The sequence below is a fragment of the Mustela putorius genome, unplaced genomic scaffold (assembly GCF_011764305.1).
Source record: "Mustela putorius furo isolate JIRA1106 unplaced genomic scaffold, ASM1176430v1.1 tig00000508_pilon_pilon_pilon, whole genome shotgun sequence".
NCBI classification, from domain to species: domain Eukaryota; kingdom Metazoa; phylum Chordata; class Mammalia; order Carnivora; family Mustelidae; genus Mustela; species Mustela putorius.
In genome coordinates this window covers 5,362,753-5,383,902 of record NW_025421402.1, presented here as the reverse complement: position 1 = coordinate 5,383,902, position 21,150 = coordinate 5,362,753, and the positions used below count along the sequence as shown (strand labels likewise).

At 55.8% G+C, this 21,150-nt stretch overlaps 1 protein-coding gene across 5 annotated transcripts in view; it reads right to left on the bottom strand.

Moving 5' to 3' along the window:
* TMCC2 (transmembrane and coiled-coil domain family 2) overlaps window positions 1–21,150 on the bottom strand; it is a 37,807-nt gene that overhangs the window by 5,593 nt on the left and 11,064 nt on the right. For 3 of the 5 annotated variants that reach the window (XM_004756425.3, XM_013058222.2, XM_004756426.3), the window contains one exon: window positions 19,195–19,725. In XM_004756425.3, coding sequence (XP_004756482.1) covers window positions 19,195–19,725 — 531 coding nt within the window. Of the gene's footprint in view, window positions 1–7,010; window positions 7,209–7,992; window positions 8,783–19,194; window positions 19,726–21,150 lie in introns of those variants that run through there. The other 2 variants (XM_013058224.2, XM_013058225.2) reach the window with 2 other exon arrangements.

The following is a 21,150-nucleotide window of genomic DNA, read 5'->3' as shown; positions in this document are numbered from 1 at the left end:
CAATTACAGGCAGAAGTCACTGCACTCGGCTTTTGCCGAGGTGCAAAGTTATTGGAAAACACTATTGAAAACAAAAGCCCTGCCAAAATCAGGGGAGGGTGGCGCCTCTGCCGGCTTCCTCTGAGGCCTTTTCAGGTCACAGCGCCCCTGGGGATGCTGGGGACAATGTCGATCCCTTTTCCAGTTCCTCCCCTTACATTTGCTTTGGGTCTCTTGGTGTCTCCTGGCCCTCCCTCCAGGTGCTCAGACCTCCAGAACTCCGGCGCCCCGGATTTTCTGACCTTGTACACCAGAGGGGCCAACTCCACAGTCTCCTTTAAATGATCTGTCCCAAGGTCTAACGGCTACACCAGTCCGACTTAAAGCCCCATCCCGCAGTTAAACCCCTTCCTCCTGTACTATTCCTGCAGTGAAGACAAACAGTCTGCCTCTCCATTGTCCTGACCCTCCGTAGTCTCACCTGAGAAATGGGATAATCCTGCCTAGGCTTAGGTCTTTGTGAGGATTACACCAGACGATGTCTAGCAAGCACTTAGCCCAGTGTGGGGCATACAGAAGGCACTCATAAATGCTGTCCAGATCTAGGCAGCACAATTTGGGGTGGGGTGGGGCGGGGTGGGGGATGAAGTTTAATTAAGAGATTATACCAATCAATGGACTCAATATTGATATGACAGTATAGATACTGCAATACAAAAAATTCAATTCTCTAGGAACATAGGACTTTTTTTTAAGAGAGCAGGACCCATGTGGAGGAGGCAAGGGAAGGGGCAGAGAGAGACTGAAGCAGGCTCCATGCTCAGCAGAGCCCAGCACAGAGCTGGAACCCATGACCCTGTGATCATGACCCAAGCCGAAATCAAGAGTCAGACGCTCAAATGAACACGCGACTTTTAAGATGAAATAATCAGGCCCTTTGCTAAGGCCACCGTGCTTCCAAAGATGCTCAATTCTCTTTACCCTTCTTGGTGGGAGGAAAAAAAAAAACATCCAAAAAGTTTGGGGTCTGGCTGAAGCCTGGCTTAATGCTCAGCACTGGGCGGTTTGCTGTCTCTACAAGGAGCGGAGCATCTGTTGCAGGGCCGGGAGGGGTGTGGGAGGAGCTAATGAGATAGGGATGCCGTGAAAAGAAAGAAGTGCTTCAGGACTCCGAGGGTGTATAAAATAGCAACTCTCCCCCTACTTTGGCTTTACTCCGGCAGCTTAGTGCATCTCCTCCCGTGACTTAGAGTCTGTCTAGCTTACAAATGGAAAAGCAGAGTGGAAGCCAGCTATGAAATGCCCATGAATGAGAGGAGAACAGACATTCCTGGCTGAATGAGCTGGGGCCTGATGGCGGGCTGCAGTGGCCTGGGGCTGGGGTCCTGGCCCCCTTGACTGCCTCTCCCCCCTGCCCTGGGACCCAGACTTGAGCCTGGTGGTCCCATAGCAGGACACCAGCTCCTTCCCGCCCCTCCACTGGCATCGACCACACTTGGATCCCGCTGGGTGCCTCTAGTCACAGAACAGCCCCCCTCTGCCCTTCTCCCCATGGAGGATGACGCGTGTTGGAGTTGGAGGAAGGTGGGGAGTTCTCCTTCCTCCACCAAGACCCCCCCCCAATGCCAGCAGGACCCCTTCAGGACTGAACTGGGATAGAGTGATTAAGGGACAGAAAGCCAAGGAGGTGGCGGACAGCAGGCAGAGGTAGAAGAGGGAGAATACTTTAACAAAGGAAGGAAAAAGCTGGCATAAGATGACGAAACGATGAAGGATAGAAAAAGCAGAGGAGGAGAAAGAGATCGGGGGAAAAAAAAGCACACACAGGGGTGCCTGGGTGGCTCAGTGGGTTAAAGCCTCTACCTCCGGCTCAGGTTATGATCTCAGGGTCCTGGAATCGAGTCCTGCATCGGGCTGTCTGCTTGGTAGGGAGCCTGCTTCCCTCTCTCTCTCTCTGCCTGCCTCTCTGCCTGCTTGTGATCTCTGTTTGTCAAATAAATAAATAAAATCTTAAAAAAAAAAATAAGCACACACACAGAACAAAAAGCATAAAGAAAGGCCATTGAGACTGCAGCATTATGGACAACGGCCAGGAAGAGAAGCAGCCAAGGGCCCACGGACGGATGGATGAAGAAGAGCGGGTCCGCGTGTACCACGGAATCCCACTGGGCCAGAAGGAAGAGCGAAACCTTGCCATTTCCAAGGGCACGGGTGGAGCTCGAGAGTGTAATGCTGAGCGAATAAATCAGTCAGAGAAAGACAAATGCCGTATGATTTCACTCACACGTGGAATCTAAAAGACAAAATAAATAAACAAAACCAAAACCAGACTCCTAAATACACAGAACAAACAGGTGGGGGGGGTGCGGGAGGGGGGATGGGTGAAACAGGGCAAGGGGACGCGGATTTAGCTTTAGAGTCCTGGTTCTGTCCCCCAAGGGCTGTGTGCTCTTGGAAATGTCACGAACTCTTCTGGGACTCCATTTTCTCATCTGGGAAAGGGAAGTGATGCCCCCCCCCCAAGGGGTTGTCAGGAGGGTGACAACAGACACTGAGTGACAGTAGGGGTCACAGGATCATCTCGGGGCATCCAGCAGGTGCTCAAAACCCAAACTAAATTGGTCCTTCACACTCGCTCGTGTGGCTGTACATTTCAAAGGGAAATAACAAGTGCTGGCGAGGATGGAGGAAAACCAGAGCCCTCACCCCCCCGCTGGCGGGAACGTAAAGATGTGCAGCCACCGTGGGAAGCAGTTTGGGGGTTCCCTCAGTAAGTTCAACACGGGTCCGCCATATGACCCCCCAATTTCACTCCTGGGTCTACATCCAAGGAAATTTAAAAAATGGGTGTTCAGGGGTGCCTGGGTGGCTCAGTTGTTAAGTGTCTGCATTCGGCTCAGGTCATAATCCCGAGGTCCTGGAATCGAGCCCCAAATAGGGCTCCCTGCTCGGTAGGAAGCCTACTTCTCCCTCTGCCGCTGCCCCTGCTTGTGCTCCCTCTCTCGTTCTCTCTGACAAATAAATAAATAAATAAAATCTTAAAAAAAAAAAAAAGTCCGATTCTTGGTTTCAGCTCAGGTTGTGATCTCAGGGTCGTGAGATCGAGCTCCGCATCAGGCCGAGCATCACGGCGAACATCACAGCGGAGTCTGCTTGAGACTCTCTCTCCCTCTGCTTGTGTCCTACCCCCTGCACACTCACTCTCTCTCTCTAAAATAAATCTTAAAAAAACATAAACATAAAAATATTTTAAAGGTTTTATTTATTTATTTGAGAGAGAGAGAGAGAGCGTGGGTGTGTTCAAGCAGGGGAGTCGCAGGTAGAGGGAGAAGAGCAGGCTCCCCATGGAGCAGGGAACCTGATGTGGGGCTCCATCCCAGGACTCTGGGATCATGACCCGAGCTGAAGGCAGTCGCTTAACCAACTGAGCCAGCCACCCAGGTGCCCAATTAAAATATTTTTAAAAATAAAAATGGGTGTTCAAACAAGCACTTATACACAGATGCTCCCAGCAGCACTTCTCACAAGAGCCAAAGTGTGGACACAACTCAGATGTCCATTAGCCTGCGAATGGGCCCACCTGATGAGTATGTCCGTACAGTGGAATCTGATTTGGCCATATAAGAAACAAAGTAGCACGGATACATATTACAACACGGGTGAACTTCGAGAAGATCACACTAAAGCAGAAGAAGCCAGACACAAACGGTCACACCCTGAAGGATTCCATGCATGTGAAATGCCAGAATGGCTCAACCCACAGAGACAGAAGCCAGACTGGCGGTGGTCAAGTGCTGCCGGCAGGGGAGGAGCAGGCCGTGGCTACTTCCCGGGTCTGGGTTTCCTACGGGAGGTGCTGACCATCTTCTGAAACTAGACAGTAGTGGTGATTACCAAATCTGGATATGGAAGGCTAGGGGTCCTACAACCTCAGCTCCAAGTAACGTCCTATTAGGGTGGGCCTGCTGGAGGCTACCTGGGTCCTTTGTCCTGTGGTCTCATTTTCAACAGGGCAGAAGCTCTTTCTAATGCACTCCCAACCCCCTATTCTGGGGCCGAGTCCAGATCGCTCAAGCCTTGGTCACTGGAGGGTGAAACTCCCTGGGGCCCCCAGCCAGAGGACGGCAGTGAATGCGCTACCCAGGTATCACCGCGCCTCTCTCAAAATTGTCACAGGCCACCTAGCGTTTTGTCCACGTCCCGCGGCCAGCACCGTTCCTGGAACTGTGGCCCCAGCACCACCGTCTCCCCCCACCACCCTGAGGCACCTGACTCCAAGATGAAGCCCTATGCACGGGCCAGGCCAGTTCTCACAACAGAAGAATAGTGGAGGGAGGGCCATGCTTCCTCCCACAGTGCTGTCCCATCCCCAGGAGGCCACGTCATGCCCCCCACTCCCTGTACCTACTGGTCAGAGCTGAGGTCATAGCCCTTGCTCTGAACCGTGACTGAGGTCCAAGAAGTCCTGGTGAATGTTCTGGAAAAGCCGGAGATGGGATGCTGCCTAAAGCATCCAGGGTGCAACTTTCTCTCTTCCTCTCCCTGCTTCCTGCCCCTGGAAGCACCCCCTCCACGTGGCTTCCTGGAACCCTGGACTCTCTCCTCCCTGCCCCCTTCCGGCAACTCTGAATGAAGCCGGATTAGGCACACTGCCAGATGGGCTCAGGCTCCTTTGGGCCTCCCGGGGCTCCCACCTCCTCCCAGGCCTGAGCCCAAGCCCTCTGTGAAGCTGGGTCCAGACCTGGGGTAAGAGCCCGCCCTCCTGCACAGCAACCAACCAGCCTGGCCGCCCGGATCCCTGCAGCCAAGAGCACACGGTACATGCTCCAAGGCCAGAAAGCATCCGGCTTTCAGAAAGCTCTGCGCTGGGAGGGAAAGGGACCAGCTATTGTCAGATGGGGATAGTGGTTCTAGTTCTCTAGCAACAGACAAAATACAAGAAGTGATCTTCAAGGGGAACCATGCCGACAAGCACCACTTGCAAGGTCAGAGCGCTCCACCCCTGTGCTCACAGGTCCCCAAGAGACCGCAGAGGGCTCTCAGCCTGACTCCCCGCCCCAGGGGACAAGAGTCCCTTCCCGGATTTACAAATTACCACTCTTAGGGTCCCCAGGGCAGGCTGACCCAGAAAATGAGGACTTCCTGTCATAGCTCTCTGCTCGGGGACCAGAAAGCCAACACTAAGGTCACTCTTAGACAAGGAAAAAAGAGGAGAAGGGAGGGGAGAAGAGCCCTAGAGTGTCGATGTCCCTTTAGGAGAACGGGCAGCCCCTGCCATCCTGGGACAGGTGGTCTTTGGGCTCCCTCCTGGAGGGGGAACAAGAGGGTCTGCGGGTCTGGCCCAGCAGGCTGAGGTCCAGGCAGGTTGCTGTCCTGAGCAGGTCTGGGCTTCCAGAGGCTAAGAGCCCTGAAGGCCAGTGTGATGGCCACTGTTGGGCCCACGTGACTCAGCGGAGATGCTGCCCTCTGCTGACTTCTCGCCCCGGGGCCTCCAATCTGAGCACCTCTTTCGGAAGGGAGAACACTCAGATTCACTCTACCAGTCGAGTCCATCTACCTGAGAGGGGAAGGGAGGCAAGCCAGGGCCAGGACAGTCATGGCCAGCTAACACCCTTCTGCCTGAAGAGGCAGTTTGACCTGACTGGGAAGCACAGAGGAAAGCGACCTGACTTCTCCCACACCAACCTGACATTACAGCCGGAGCTGGAAACATGATCCTAAACCCTGGTCCTAGAAGTAGGACCAGGGGCTGCCCCCACCCTCCCAAATCAGCAGGCCCAGCCCGTGGGGCCGCTGGCTCTTTCTCTGCCCTGTGGGGATGGGAGGGCAGTGGCCCAGCCGCAGCGCTGGACACACCATCCCAGCTGACCCAGGCACCCCCACGTGGGAAAGGCGCAGGGGGAGGGGGAAGGGGACAGTACCAGCCTGCCCAGCGGTTCCACCGGTGCCTGGGATCCTAAGCGGCTTTTCTCCGGAGGGCGGGGAGGCAAATGCTGAGAGCACTTCATGGGGCACACGTGGGGCCTTATGTACCCCGGGTCTGTCCGCCGGGGTACAGTGAGTACCTGCAGCGAGGCCCCAGCTACCACCAGGGGGATTCGAGGGACAGAAGCCTGATGGCCCTGGTGCCCTCCCCATGGTGCCCCTTCCCTCCTGGCATGGCATGGCCTTGGCGGCTTTATAAGGAACTGCGCGCTGCAGTGAGAGATTTGAGGGCACGGAGCACATCCCTTCGGACCACACGTGCAAACTCAAGGCAGTGGGTGCTGGGGTGAAGGCCACCCTTAGCTGATGCCTCCAGCCAGCAGGCGCTGCCTCCCATGGGGCCCTCAGGGCCACCCTCTTATCTCTCTCCCCTAGCCCTCGGCTTCCCGTCCCTTATGACAAGCCCACCTACCGGCTCTGGTCAAATCCATGCCCCCCCTCCTCAGCCACCTCATCCCCGGACCCACTGACAAGGAGCCTGACTCCGCCACCTCCTCACATCCACAGCTTCCTGGGACTGCCCGAAGCTACCCTCCCGCCCTGGGGCCTCCTCCCGTCTCCACCCTGCAAGTTCTCCAAAAGCTCTGGGCACCCAGCACTTAGCTCCTTCCGGACTCCCCACTGTCCGCCTGGAGTCAGGGCTCTGGGACCCTCCCAACACTCTCTCCCTGGCAGTGTTTCTCTGTAGACAGAAGCGATCACAACCAGGCACACGCCTCCCACTTAACCTCCCATTAGCTCCTCTGGTTCTAAGACGAGTGATGCATGGCCACCAGTTTCTAGAGGCATCTGTGCCAGGGTCCAGCCATGCTCCTGCAAAAGACCCCCTGACCCAACCCCAGGGGCCCTCCCGACACTCCTCAGGCTAGGCGTGTGGAAGCCTGGAAGCCTGGTGTTCACCCTCTCCTCCCCATCCCATCCACAAAGAGCTCTCTGTAATGGGGAGGGAGCCACACCTTGAGAGACCAGAGAGTGAGCACGAGCTGCTGGCTTTCTCCCAACCCTGCCCCGTGAACTTGCCTCCTCACACCCTCTAGGGGCCTCACCTGTGTAGGTCCCGCGTCCCGAAGCCGTGCAGGTGAGGGGGTGCCAGGACCTCTGAGGCTCCAGCTTTCCCCGGACTGGGCCAGTCCCCCAGAGTCACAGTCCCTGGGCAGCACGGGGCTTGCTAAGGGAAGCCGGGGTCTGCGAGCGGGTGTGCCCAAGCTCCCAGCCTCTGCAGCGGCCATCTCTAGCCTGACGGGGATTAGGGGCGGATTGCTCTGGGAGATTTCCCCTCCCCTGGGGCTCACAGGCTGCTCCTTCCCATCTGGGAGGAGACAGGCAGGATCACTGAGCAGGTAGACCCAGATGTGATGAGGTGCCCCCCCCACCCTGCTCTGCCCATCCTCAAGTCCAGCTGCTGCTACAGTGAGTTCAGGGAGCACGAGGAGCCCCAGGTTTGACAGGCAACAACTCCACCCCTGGTGGGGGAGGCGGGGATGCAGCACGCAAGGACACGTGTACCGGCATCACCACCCACCTAGATGGACACTCCGCTCGCCCCCTCCCATTGTGCATGCCTCCCGCCATCAGAAGCCCTTCTCTCAGAGTCACGGTCCCACAAACTCCCTTTCTTCACCTCCTAGAGGAACTAGGGCTCCTAGCCAGGCTTCCAAACTTGAAAGGTCTCGAAAGCCAGAAAGGCTGGAGCCTGGAGGGGATTCCCTGACAGATCCTAACACAGCCAGCTCAACCTGGAGCCCCCTACCCCTGCTGCCCTGCCCCCTGGCTTACGGCACCATCACTCCCGAGGCACCCTCCCTACCCAAGAGCTCCCTGCTGGAGAGAGGACCCAGGCAACCTCACCCGCGGGACTCCTCTGCTCTCTGATTTTCTTCCACAAATCCACTCTGCTCAGACACCACCGCAACTACTTCTCCACTGGCTTCTGCTCCCCTTTCCCTGCTCTCCTCCCCACCCCACCCCAACACCCCCAGCATGGCTCAGGTAAAAACACCTAACATCAAACACAGAGGGCAAACTCACAGCAGTTCCTCCCTCCTTGGACTTCATCTTGACGTTCCCAGCAGGAAATCCTGGGAGTGGCCAGCAGAGGGGGCCAGAGGGCCACGGTTGAGGCAAGCACACCGTGAGCTGGCGGACTGGGTGGCCTGCAGCGTTCAGGGCCGGGCTGGGTGTCTCAGGGAGGCTTCCGAAGCAGAATCACCAAGGGCACAGATCTTGCACGTCCTTGAGCCAGCCCAGGGACTCAGGGCTTTAATACTGAGGGTCCACACGTGGTAGGGTGGTCCCAAGAAGGTGCAAAGAGATAAGGAGAGCCCAGGGCCTATCTCTGGGGCCCAATGCCAGGGCACGCAGCCAAAAACACCAAGACCAGAAATCCCCACACCCTGGGCTCGTGAAACCTACAAACATTAATGGTGGCGGATGACTTGGGAGTTTGTGACGACAGGAAACTAGCAAAAGCCCATCACAAGGTCCCAATTTCTGGAGGCCAGCTCAGCTGGGTGCAGTCGGGAAACACCTCCAGCAGCTTCTGACATCTGCAAATGATCCCCCTCCCACCGCATTCGATCTTTACTTTATGCTCTGGCATTATGCATCGTTCCCCTTGCGTAATGGTTATGTCTAAATAGGCTTAGGTCTTACTTCCCCTAGGAAGGCACGAATCACATCTTCAATATATCCGAGCCCCTCGCTGTGCCCAGCATAGCCCTGACCCTCCCTCCATAGGCAGAATGACCGAATGACTTAGCTCATCAAGCCGCAACAGACACAGCCCATCTTCTGTGGCTCTGTCGGACGCGGCCACACACAGCCTAGTCTTCTCGTACAAAGACATCCCTCTCCTTCCAACCCTCACGACAATCCTATAAAATAATATCTACAGCAAAGTGTTTGGGGACCAAAATTTTCAAAAGCTGTTTTTGCACATACTCTTAATGCGTTCTAGACAAGAACCTTTTGGCTACTTCAAAACTGTCATCAAAAGACTTTACTTTTTCTAAATCCAGACCAGCTCTTACTGATTTTTTTCCCCAGTATTTCTCACTGCAAAAGTGTGTGGTTTCTTGTAAGATCTTGTTTTTAAATCATCTCTACACCCAAAGTGGGGCTCAGACTCACAGCCCTGAGATCAAGAGTCGCACGCTCCACTGACCAAGCCAGCCAGATTCCCCTGCAAAAGTGTTTTCTAACTAACTACTTAAGAAATTTTGGTTGGAAAACATCCACAACCAATTTAAAAAGCCATAATTTTAAAGGTCTTATTTTTGTATATTATGTGTCAAGTCAAATTCAGCATAATGCCTAGAAGTGCTTCAAAAAATATTTGTTGAATAAATGGAACAATTTAAAAAAAAACAAAAACCAACCACCACTCACCTCTCCCCTGCCTCCCTCCTTTCTAGGCTCCACCAAGCTAAGATCTGTAACCTTTCCCTACAAGCAGAGCAGAAAAAGGCTGCGCCTGCAGGAGTCCAGAGCCGGGGAAGGGGCTGGGAAAGCTAAACTCTGGGACTCTCTCATGAGCTCTCACTCTTGGGACTGCCCAGGATCGTGAAGGCTTGGAAGCACCAGAAAGACGTTCCTGCAACACAATGTACCACCAAGACGACGCAAGGAGAGTCACGGTCCACAGGCCTCCGCCATCTCCCTCCTGGGAGGGTTCAGCTCCTTGGCTCTGGAGGACAGCCCACCTGTCCGCACCATAACTGAACAGCAGGGCAATGGCGGGTGGAGCGCAGGGGTGAACCAACAGTCTGCTAAGAGAAAAGGAACAAACAGAATTCAGGGGGAGGGCTGCCTGGCAAGCCAGAGGAAGAGAGATCCCTTTTCCTCTAGAGTCTGTTCTTGTCTTTAGATGTAGGAAATGTTCCCAGACCTGCCAAGGACACAGAACTTCCGGCCCCGGGGGCAGGGAGCAGGGAGCCCGAGGCGTCGTGGTGAGGTGGAAGGAGAGGGGATGTGAGCCCTGGATTTGGGTGTGAGTTCCACACTCAGTCTGGGACCTCGGTCAAGTCCACATAGGCCCTGAGGCTCCGTGTCCCCGAGGCCAATGGGAGGGATGTGTACAGAGTAGGGGAGACTGGAAGACTGAAGGGAAATGCATCCCAGGAAGACTTGCCAAGGCTGGGCTCCGTGAGGGCTGCCTGATCCTTCCAGAGGCACAGCAGAGGGCCTGGAGCCCGAGGGCTGCCCTAAAACCTCTGCCCGTGGCTCACTAGCGATGCGGCCTCCATGGGGCCTACACCTGCTCCTCCACCAGCCCAGGAGAAGGCAGCAGGACCCCCAAAGCAGGAGCCCGGAGGCCTTCAGGAATGAGACCGGGGAGGGGGCATCTGGAGGCGGGAGGAGTGGGTGAATGAGCCCCGCCCCGGAGGCTCTCCATCCCCAAGCCTCAGTTTTCCTGGCTGCAAAATGGTACGTCTGATCAACTCCCCAGGCTGCAGCGAAGCTCAAAGAGGACACGCCTGGCACACTGTAGGTTTTACTGCACAAGATGACGAAGGCTGAGGCTCCCTCGCCCCATGTGTATGTCCTTGCACACGCTCACACACCGCACTGTCACTCCGCGAGGTACCTGGGAAACGGGGCCTGGGATGGGAAGAGCCAGAAAAGCAGTTGCCACCTGAAGCCAAGTGGAGAGGGGTAGGCAGGTGTGGGAGGGTCGCAGTGGGCACTCAAGCACTGGGCTTGGAAAAGACACGAACCCAAGAGCAACCTCCTTCTGCAAAGAGAAGGTGCTCCTGGGTGAATGTCACCACGTGCACTTGCTGGTAGGGAGCCCTCTGGCTGGCTGAGACGCAGGCCCTAGGTCGGCCAAGACAGGGCAATCCCTGTGGCTCCCGCACATGAGACACCCGGGGCAGGTGTCTCCGGTGGCATGCTCTCCACCTTCCCAGTTAGCCTGAGTCTGGGGTGACAGAGGGGCCGGTGGCATCCCAGGAGGGGACACTGGACCCTGGGCACTGGATGGGAGCCCGGCTCCTGTGCTGGCCCAGCAGGGCCCCGGGTTCTCCACTGCTGAGCTCTCCTCCGCTCAGACTCCCCTCAGAATTCTCAAGCCAGGCCCCTTCTTTCTCTAACACTCTGCATCACATTTTTCTGCTCTCTTCCTTGGCCGTTATTATGATTCCTCAGCCCTTCCCCTTTTATCTTCCTACTTACTCTTCTTTCTCTTGGAGGGGGAAAAAAAAAAAAAGCACAAACCCTGTATTCCGAAGGATGGGAAACCTGAGAAGTCATCAGCTTTAGGAGCTAAAGACAGCTACATTGAGTGGCTCAGAATAGAAGGTGAGACCTTCAAAATAATCAGGTTCCAGGTGCGCTGTGAAAATCTCAGTTAGGGTCCCTCCCCTCCGTGGGAGGCTGCTGCTTCTCTACCGCTCACCTCTTAGAAATGGGGCTTGGGGAAGGGGTCAGCATTCCGAGGCCATCCCCTAATACTTGCTTGTCGACCCTACCAGAAGGTACATTTTCCTAGAAACTCAAGCAATGACAAAGAGCCCTGCATTTCCACCCACCCCGCACCCCCGGGAAGGCAGGAAGTTTCACCGTCTTCAGGACAAACTATCGAACTATCGCAACCCAGGTGGGCATGTTTCTAAGGAGCGGGGGTTGGGGGGAGAGGCTGGGCCCCATGAGCAAGAAAAGCAGGCAGGAGGCCACGTCCCTTGGTCACTTTTAGGAAAATCAAAATTGGTGTCAGGTGGAGAGAAAAAGATGACCGTTTCATAGCCACTCCCTCTCCTGGGCAGTGGGGACACTGGGGACAGGTCTGGGAGAAAGTGACCCAGAGAAGATGCAGCATCTTCTTTTTGGACAGTTTTTAGGAAAGCAGATCATTCGCCCTCACACCCCCACTCCATCTGCCAAGAAGAATTCGGAATGATTCCTTTCTGAAAGCATAGGACTGAAATGCAGAACTCCTGGGGCGTCCTGCCGACTCCAGGGCTCCTCACGTCCCACAAGCTGCCCTGATTAAATGAGAACGGGAAGCGACAGTGTTCTGGAAGTCGTGACATGCTGCTCCACCACGTGCCGAAGCCAGCTGGGCTCAGAGGGACTCAGGCGGCGAGTCCTAGGGTCCTCCCCCCCCCGGAGAAGCCAGGACTCAGACATGGGGCCCAGATCGCATGTGGGTCTGAAGCTGCCTGCTCTGGCAGTGAAGAAACCTTATATAATGAAGTTAAGATTACAGAGCGCTTGTCTTTCCAGCCACCCGAAGGAGGTCACGGTATCGCTTTGGATCTGCCTGAGCTTCTGCCGAGCATGCTGCTCAATTATTCACCAGCCCTGGATCCTGGCCCGGCTCCGGGGTCCCAGGAGTGGGCTCTCTGGAGAGGTGGAAAGGATGCTGTGAGAATTCCCCAAAACCAGACTGCGGTGAAGGTCCAAGAGGACAAAAGAAGCAGAAGCACAAGAGTCGGCCTCTGGAAGATGAGGGAAGTGGGGACTGGGGGGGCGGGGAGGAGGCGAAAACAGTCAGACATCCCAGCACCTGGCAGAGAGAGAGAAAGAGAGAGGAAGGTCAGAAAAAGCTACTGTTTCCAGAAACATCACTCACTGCCTGCAGCCCCCACACTGCAGGGCAGGGGAGCCCTTGGTCCCTGGAGCCCAGCAGGAATGCAGGAGGGGGTGTGTATTCACCCCTGCTTCTGTTTCAGAGCCCTCTGCCCTGCAGGGTATAAACAGAGAAAGTCCAGACTGCCCGTGAGAAGAAAGAAGAGGCAAGAGAGGGGATCAGGTTAATGCTACTGTATTTCCATTGCCTCATCTGGCGCTAGAGGGGACCAGGGTCATGTTTCGCATCTCAGGGATGTGGTTGATCCAGGGAGGAATGCACACAGGGACCGTGGAGACCTGCGCCAGTTCCCATGACCCAGGCTTGCATTGCCAGCGCCAGCTCCTCGCGTCTGGAACCGGAGGAGAGAGAGCTCCTGCTGCTGCTGCTGCTGTTACCGGCTCGGTGTGGGGCTTGCACCCAAACCTTAGGCCCGCCTTCCACTGGGGGGGCACCTGAGGGGGACTAAGGGTCCCGAGGGAAGAGGCTGGGCTAAGACATAGGAGTGTTGAAGAGGCAAGACCCTGGGTCTTATTAGGTAACTTGGACATGATCTAATTTCACCCCCCTCCCCGGAATTCCGTACTTCCAGAAGCCAGGGCTAATCTGGAGAAGAGTGGAACCTTCCAACTTGAAGGGAAGTCATGGATGTTGGTGGGGAATAGATGAATAAAGGCGAATTCTAGCAGCCAGGTGCCTCCTAGGACAACAAACTCAGCCCACGATCCTATTCAAAAAGAGAAGGCTGTGGCTCGTGATCTCTCAGTCAGAGCTTTAGGTAAGGGGGAGGGTCGTCACCTTCCAGCCCCTCTCCTGCTTGGACAGGACCCCTACCAGGCAAAGGGCTTCACCCGAACATGAGGAACTCGAACTAAGAGAAGAACCCCTTGTTTTTCAGGTACCACAAGACAGACTGCTGTGTGGGGCCCGAAGGACCCTGGCAAACAGGGTCTTTGAATCACTGAGACAGGGAACAAAGGTTCACGGCACATCACAGCGCTGGCCCGCCTTAGCCTGGCGAGCAGCTGGCAGCCTGGGCACGGCCTCCGGAGTCCCTGGGAGGCCGCTGGGCTGGCTGCTGCTGCTCTCCCTCCACCTGAGGAGCCTTTCCATGCAGAGAAGAAGAGAAGGGAAGAGGGGACGGGACGGGTGGCAGCGGGGAGCAGAGTAGGTGGCAGTCCTCTCCAGCAGTTGGGAGTGAGCTCCGGCTGGCACAGACCCGAGCGTGTGCAGGAACGCCTGAGCAGGCGGGCGGACTGCCACATGGCTCTGAAGGTGGATGTGTCTGTGCGGACGGGCCAAGGGACCCATCTGACCCTAGAGCGGGGCCCCTTCGGCCTCCCATGTTATCCGGCCTACGAGCTCAGACATACGAGGAGGCCCCACAGACGAATGGTCCGGCCTCCCCCAGCTGCTGTGGGGCCACAGTTTGAAAACCCGCTCTCAGCAGAGCAGCCCCACCTGCTCTGCCCCGGCAGGCTCTCAGACATAAACAAACGAGGGCCCCTCGGCACCTGCCACCATCAGTCTTCTTGGCAAGTGCCTAGGGCTAAGGGTGGCCCCTCACGTGCCATCCCTTGGCGTAAACAGGGGTGCTCCCAGGGCGGAGAAGAAAGCTTGTTGTCGAGTAAGTCTGGTGCAGTCTACTGAGGAACGGGATGTCCAGAGTCTGCTCTGGTGCGGGTGATGAGCTGAACACCACTGGTTGCCCAGCCTGGAGCCTGGAGATAAGACCTCCCGGAGGCCACAGGAAGTATCCAGTCATGACATGATCCGCTCTCTGCACCTTGCTGTGGACCTGGCCTCCCCCACCCTGCCCCTGCAGGCCTGTCATCCAAAGGCTCCACACTGGTCTCTTAAGGCTATCCAGACTCCCTGTGTGGGCTCCAGGCTCCCGCCGCATACCGCTCCTTGTCCTCAGAGTACACCAACCACACCATCCAGAAGGGGACAGACAGGCAGCCAGAGCAAGGCCAGGGGCACACCTGGCAGCGCTGGCCATAAACCCAGGTTCCCACACTCTCCCTCTCCCGAGACCCTCCGGCCCCACGCACCTTACAGAAGCCCAGAAAAGGGGTATGGGACGCATGGCGACAGCTGGGGGAACGTTTTGATTAAGGCCAAGAGGGAAGCAGTGACCAAACCTGTGTGGAAGAAACGAGGAAAAGGGAATAGAAGCCTCTGACCCCTGCAGGGGCTAATCCACTCCCTGAAAGGCTGGGAGCAGGAAAGCAAGGCAGGACAGGAAGAGTTACTAGGTTTCTCTGAGAGTACACATTTTCTAGGAACTGCTGCTCAGCAAAAAGAGACGGGGTGGGGGTGGGGGTGGGGAGGTAGGGAGAGAGAACGAACTCATCTGCCAGGGATCCAGACGGCCCAACTCCATGGCACCTGCACCCAGTGGTTCCTGCCGAGGCCTGGGGACCCAGGAATCCCAGGGGTTAAGGTGGCGCTATACACAGACAAAGAACCCAGATGTCACCGCATTCTCTCTGCACCTGCCAGTGCTCCAACAAAGGCTGACCATTTTTTTCTGCTTTCTAGCCATGGGGCAGAGAGAGAAGCTACCCTGGCCGTGGCTCCAAAAAGGGTAGGAAGCAGGGTCTGGGGCAGGGATGGGCATTTGTTTTTGCTTTTAAGGGGAAATCATTTAAGGCCTGATGTCAAAAACAACTCACTGGATCTGGAGGGCACGACAGCCCGATGAGGTCACCAAGGCTGAGTGGTTACCCAAGACTCTGAGCCCCTGTCTTGTCTCCCTGCTGCACCCCTGCTGTCCTCGGAGGCCCCCTGCTCTCTTTGGGTGGGGGCTAGGCGAGCCTCCCCATGACAGCTGAGGAGCCAGAGCTGCCCCTGGGCTGTTCCAGTAACTCAACCCCCGCCAGGGCCGCGCTGGTCCGAAAGCCAGCTGGTGAGTTCCAAACAATGGCAAGGGGTGTGGGTAGTGGGGGAGGCTTATGAATTAAAAATAGATGCTAGTAATCACCAGCGAGCTTGCAGAGAGCATGTGGGGAGCTGTGTTTACTAGAGAGAAGAATACCTTCTATTCATGCCCAGAGACTGGGGCGGAACCAGCACCACATCTCACCCCTACCAATGGCCTCTGGGTCTGGGGGAGTCAGCTAATGGAGGCTTTCCTGATGGCTAGAGGACCCCTTTCCTCCTCAGGAACCCCCCAGCGACTCACGTATCCCTGGTGGGACAGTTACAGGGCAGGAAAGCTGGGTCACAGAAGGGGGAATGGCAAACAAGCCATAATGTCGTCCGCTTGAGCCGAGGCGAATCTGCACCCTGTGGATACCGCATAAAACGGCCCTTAGCGCTTGTAATGACTTCACGTCTGTCCAACCTGGCAAACGTTCTAGAATGTGGGATCCGGTCTCCTCTCTGCCGGGAAGTGGCCGCGTGTCCTGAGGCGAGCAGTGTCCTGATTCCTCTAGGCCCAACTCTTCAGCTGGAAAACGGAGACAGTGCCCGCCCTGACAGCTTCACAGGGATGTCATCCACCAGGCAATAACACGGCAGAGCTTGGGAAAGCTGAAAAGTTCTAACTAAATACGGAGAGAAGACAATCCCAGGAGCCATCCTCTCCCCGTGACCACGCTGAACCCAGGGAACCGTCCTTCCCCGCAGCTCGCCCAACAGTGTCCAGCCCCAGTCTTCCGCCGGCGGCAAGAAGAGAAGCCCAGCCGTCTCAGGGGCAGTGTAGAGCCCAAGCAGCAGCCACAGGCAAAAGCCTGGGGAGAAGCTCCCCAGCGGACGCACCTGCCTCCAAGCCCCCTGCACCCCCAGTCCGCAAATATCAACAAGCCTTCACCACCAGCTTCTAACGGGGCCACTGCCCACCCGCTCCGTCTGCTCAGGCAGCAGGAGAATAACCAGGTTCACATTCTCCCTCCTCAGGAGGCAGCTGTGGTCCCAGGGACCCTTGCTTGCCGGGATTGCTCTAATCTGCTCTGTGAAGTGCTTTCACTGGCACAGCATGGAGAGGCGGGCCGGGCTGCTCAATGCAAGCTCCTAACCCCGTTCGCTCCACCCGGACCCTCCGGGTCTCCACTCCACAAGGCCTTTCAGCCGACATGCAGAGCTCACTCTTGGAACACACGCTCCACAGCTGGAACGATGCCTGCAAATGGTCCAGTGCCGTCATTTTAAATCCTGTCTATACACGGACGATTCTCGGATGCATGCCTCCAGCCTGGGTCTCTCCCCAAGACTCCACACTCACACACTAAACAGCCTCTTTGGCATTTCCACATGGATGTCAGAGGCCATCTCAAACACATCCCGTCCAAAACCTCGCTCCGATTTCTGCCCCCACGGCCCCTGCCAGATACACGTTCCATTTGCCTGTCTTCCCAACTCAATTAACGGCAATTTCTTCCTTCCAGCTGCCAGGCCAAAAACCTGTGTGCCGTCTTTGCCTGCCTCCTTTCTGTCAAGCTCTGCGTCCATCAGAGACGGATGGAGCTCGAGCTCAGAAGCAAATCCAGGATCCAGCCCCTTCTCCCCACCTCTACCACACCCACCCAGCTGCAAGTCGCTGCCAGCTCATGCCTGGGGTGGGGGTGGGGGATTTCACTAGCTTCACTAAGCAGGGGGAGCAGCAGAGGGAAAAGAGGCAGGTTCCCCACTGAGCAGGGAGCCCACGCAGGGTTTGAGCCCAGTATCATGACCTGAGCCGAAGGGAGCTGCCTAACCGACTGAGCCACCCAAGGCACCCCTACAGCAATCTTCTTAAAAGGTGTCACGTTATCTGTGCAAAAACCTTTTCATGACTTCCCATTTCACTTGGGGAAAAAAGTCAGAAGTCCTTTTACCCTGCTGGCAAGGCCCTTGGTGATCCACAACTCTCCCCACCCATCTTTAAAAAACCAACAAAACCCAAAGTGGGTTTTGTGTCTACCATCCTTTCCCTGTGTCTACCATCCTTTCTCCCAGAGGAGCGACACGTGCTGCCCCCACTGCCACCGCCCCCACTGCCACCATCTCCTCGATCCACCGAAACAGGTTTCTTGCTGGTTACCCATGACCCCCACTGCTTACGACTGCCTGTGTACATTTCTGAACCCTGATGTGACCTGTCCCTCCTGCTGCATTTCGCCCTGTTGAGTACTTCCCTCCTCCTGTAAACTCCTTCCTCCTTTGGCTTCCGCGTCATGTCTCCCCCAGGACGACACCTACACGTCTGGCTACTCTGTCCTTTGTATGTCGGATCCGTCCTTGGCCTCCCGCTCATTCAACACATGCCGTGAGTTCAAGCTCAGGGCTGACTCCCAGAGTGCCAGCCCAAGCCCAGACCTCTCCCCCATGAACCTGACTCCTGGCTGGTGTTCTTTAGTTGGATGGCTCCAAAGGGCACCTGTAACTCACATGCCCAAAAGTGAACTCATGACTTGCCTTCAAAACCTATTCCTACTCCCATGTGTCCTCAGCTGGAGGACGTCCCCTCCCTCAAGCTGGTAAGCCAGGAACCCTGGACTCCGCCTCTTCTCTTTCCTTTCCTTGGTCTTCCTCTCTACTTTCTCACTCTATGGATTCCAACTTCCAAATGCCTCCTGAATTTGTCCCCTTTCCATCCTAACTTCAGCCTAGACTCCTCGAGTAGCTCCAAAAACAGTTTCCTTGACTTCACGCCTGTTCTCTTCCCAATCCAATTTCCCAGTCCAACACTGAGGTCCAGAGAGACCGCCTCTCCCTGGCTTCCTGCCTAACACCCATGGATGGTTTCACACTGCCCTTAGGATCCGGGCTCTGCCTACCTGTCAGCCCCTGACAGAGCTGGACGCTCCGACCACAGTGGAGCCTAAGCCCCCTGCACCACTAGCCGGTTTCTGTGCCTGCTGTACCCCCCCTTCCCCTTCCCCTCCCCCTCGTTCTTCTCTGGCTAAATTATACTCCTTCAAGATTCAACTCAATGGCTTCCTCCAGAAGGTCTTTGCCAATGGCTCTCCCCTCCCTCTGAACCCCCAAAGCTTCAATAGCCTCTACCACAACCTTATCACCTGATTCTGTCCATCTACCCATCTCCCTCCCCTTGCTCAGAAAGTTACGTGAACATAGCACCTTCCTCTCATTCACCGTTATGGCACTTAACAAGTGTTCAATAAGTACTTGTCATGTGACTGAAGGAACAAAGACAGAAATTCGGGAAGTGTCAAACTAGATGTTCTCCTTACCAAACAACCCTTCATGGATTCCTATCTTCTTTGGTTGGTAATAATAATAAAAATGATACTGTGCCAGGCTTCATGCCAAGTATTTATATAAATATGAATCCATGCAATCCTACAGCAACTCTACTGTTATCAGCCTCATATTCGACTGGGGAAACTGAGGTACACAGAGGTTAAGTGACTGGCGCAGCTAGCAAGTGGCCGAGCCAGGGCTGGTGCTGGTCTGTGCTCTTAACCAACCGTACCTACCGCTTCCGCATAGCATGTTTAAGGTAAATAAGCCAGAATTAATATCAGCGGCAGCAAATCATAATTTTTGAAAAATGTGGAAACACAGAAATGGGCCATTTGGGGATTATCTCTGGCTTTGGGCTCAGTCCTACCTCTGACTCCTGCATCAGAACAGAGAGGTCTATGGGCCGCTAAGTTTGGGTACCCGCCAGGCGGGGCCCCCCAGCTCAGCACCCTCCTCCAGACCCACCTCACCTTGTCACCGCCGCCCTCGGCCTCCTCGGCCAGGAGGTACACGTTGCCTCCGTCAGCCAGCAGCAGGGCCGTGTCGGTGGTGGAGGAGGAGCGGGGGCGGCCCTGGTGCTGGTGCAGGATGGCGGCCAGGCTGCTGTCCTGGGGGGCCTTGCGCAGCAGGTGGGGGCTGCCACGCTGGGGCTCCAAGGAGCTGCTCTTGGTGCGCCTGCTGCCGCCCCCGCCGCCGCCCCCGCCGCTGCTGTGCAGGCTGGCGCCCCGCTTGATCGAGGGCCGGGAGCGGATCTGCTGCAGCACGCGGTTGAAGGCGGTGGGCCGCGCGGGCAGGTCGTGCAGGGACATGGCGTAGGAGACGCGGTGCATCTCCGGGGAGCGCTCCTTCTCGTCCGGGGACTCATGGTCCGATGTGCCCTGCTGCTGCTGCTGGGAATCCTGAGACGTCTGGTGCTCCCTCTCCCGGGACCGGCGCCGGCTGTGGAACAGGTGTTTCAGGCCGTGGCCAAACATGGAGCCCTCCGAGAGCTGCTGGATTTTCTTAAGGGGGAGAGATGAAGAACTGGTGAGTGGAAAGCTCTGGAATGCCCAGTGGGTGAGGACAGAGCTAGGGTGGGGGGTGGGGTCTGTTCTTGGGAGACCAGTGGACCTACAACATTTGTCTGAATTTGGAAGATCCTTGCAAAGGGTCTAAAAGGGCACCTTGCAGGAAGGTGGTAAACCATGACCCGGTCCTCTTTTAGTGCCAAACGCACCCCCCACAACCCCCCACAGGACATTCCCAACCAATCTATGGTTCAGGGTGACTAGGCATGATATCCTGTGGCTAGTCCGCGGCTTGGTGGCACACACCAGTAGCACCTGGCTTCCGGGGTTGTATCTCTCTGGATTGATCCCCTACCCCCATCCTCTGGTACCTCCCTCCCTCTAAGTTAGGTTCTCCTTCAAGCCGCCCTGTCTCCATCAGACCACCAGGACACCGTTTCTAGAGAGGCCTCGTCCCAACATTCTCTGGGAAAATCAGGACCATACTGTTGCAGTGGACTCTGCTAAGTGCCTACCACATATCTGTCCCCTTTCTTACCAACCAAACTGCCTGGCCTTCGCGCACTTTGCTGAAAATTCTTCCTCCATCACATGCCCTTGCAGCTAGGAGTAGCCACATGACAGCTTTAGCCAATAGAAAACCAGGTGAGAGTTTCTAGCAACACTCGCCTTCCTGATAAAGATCCTTACCCTTCCTACTTCTTCCCACCTGGAATGTAGACGTAATGTCTGGACCTGCAGCAGCCATTTTGCAAATACGAGATGACCAGCATGATGATGCAGGGCTGCACGTACACAGGAGAGCCATGAACAACTGGCTTGGGGACGTGACGACCCCATGGTAACACCAGAGCAGTTGTGAATGCCTACCCTGCGATTCTGGCTGCATGAAAGCAATAAACCTATCTTTGTCTCTGGAACTCTAGCATGATTTTCTGTTATTTGTAGCCAATCTAATTCCTCTTTTTAATTTTTTTTAAGATTTTATTTATTTATTTGACAGAGATCACAAGTAAACAGAGAGGCAGGCGGGGGAGGGGGAAGCAGGCTCCCCACTGAGCAGAGACCCCCATGTGGGGCTCGATCCCAGGACCCCAGGATCATGACCTGAGCTGAAGGCAGAGGCTTTAACCCACTGAGCCACCCAGGCACCCCTAATTCTTCTTTTTAAAAACCTGTATTAACTTAAGTAATCTCTACACCCAGTGTGGGGCTTGAACTCACAACCCAGAGATCAAGAACCACATGATCCACGGACAGAGTCTCATTTCTGATATAGTTGGCAATAAAATAGCCTTTACTGGAGCTTCCAGGTTGGTGAACACATCCACTTGGGGGGAGCGTGGTGCACCCTAGTCCCACCAGGACAGAAGCTCCTGCCCTCAGGACCCTTCCATACTCCATCCCTGGTACCTCTCC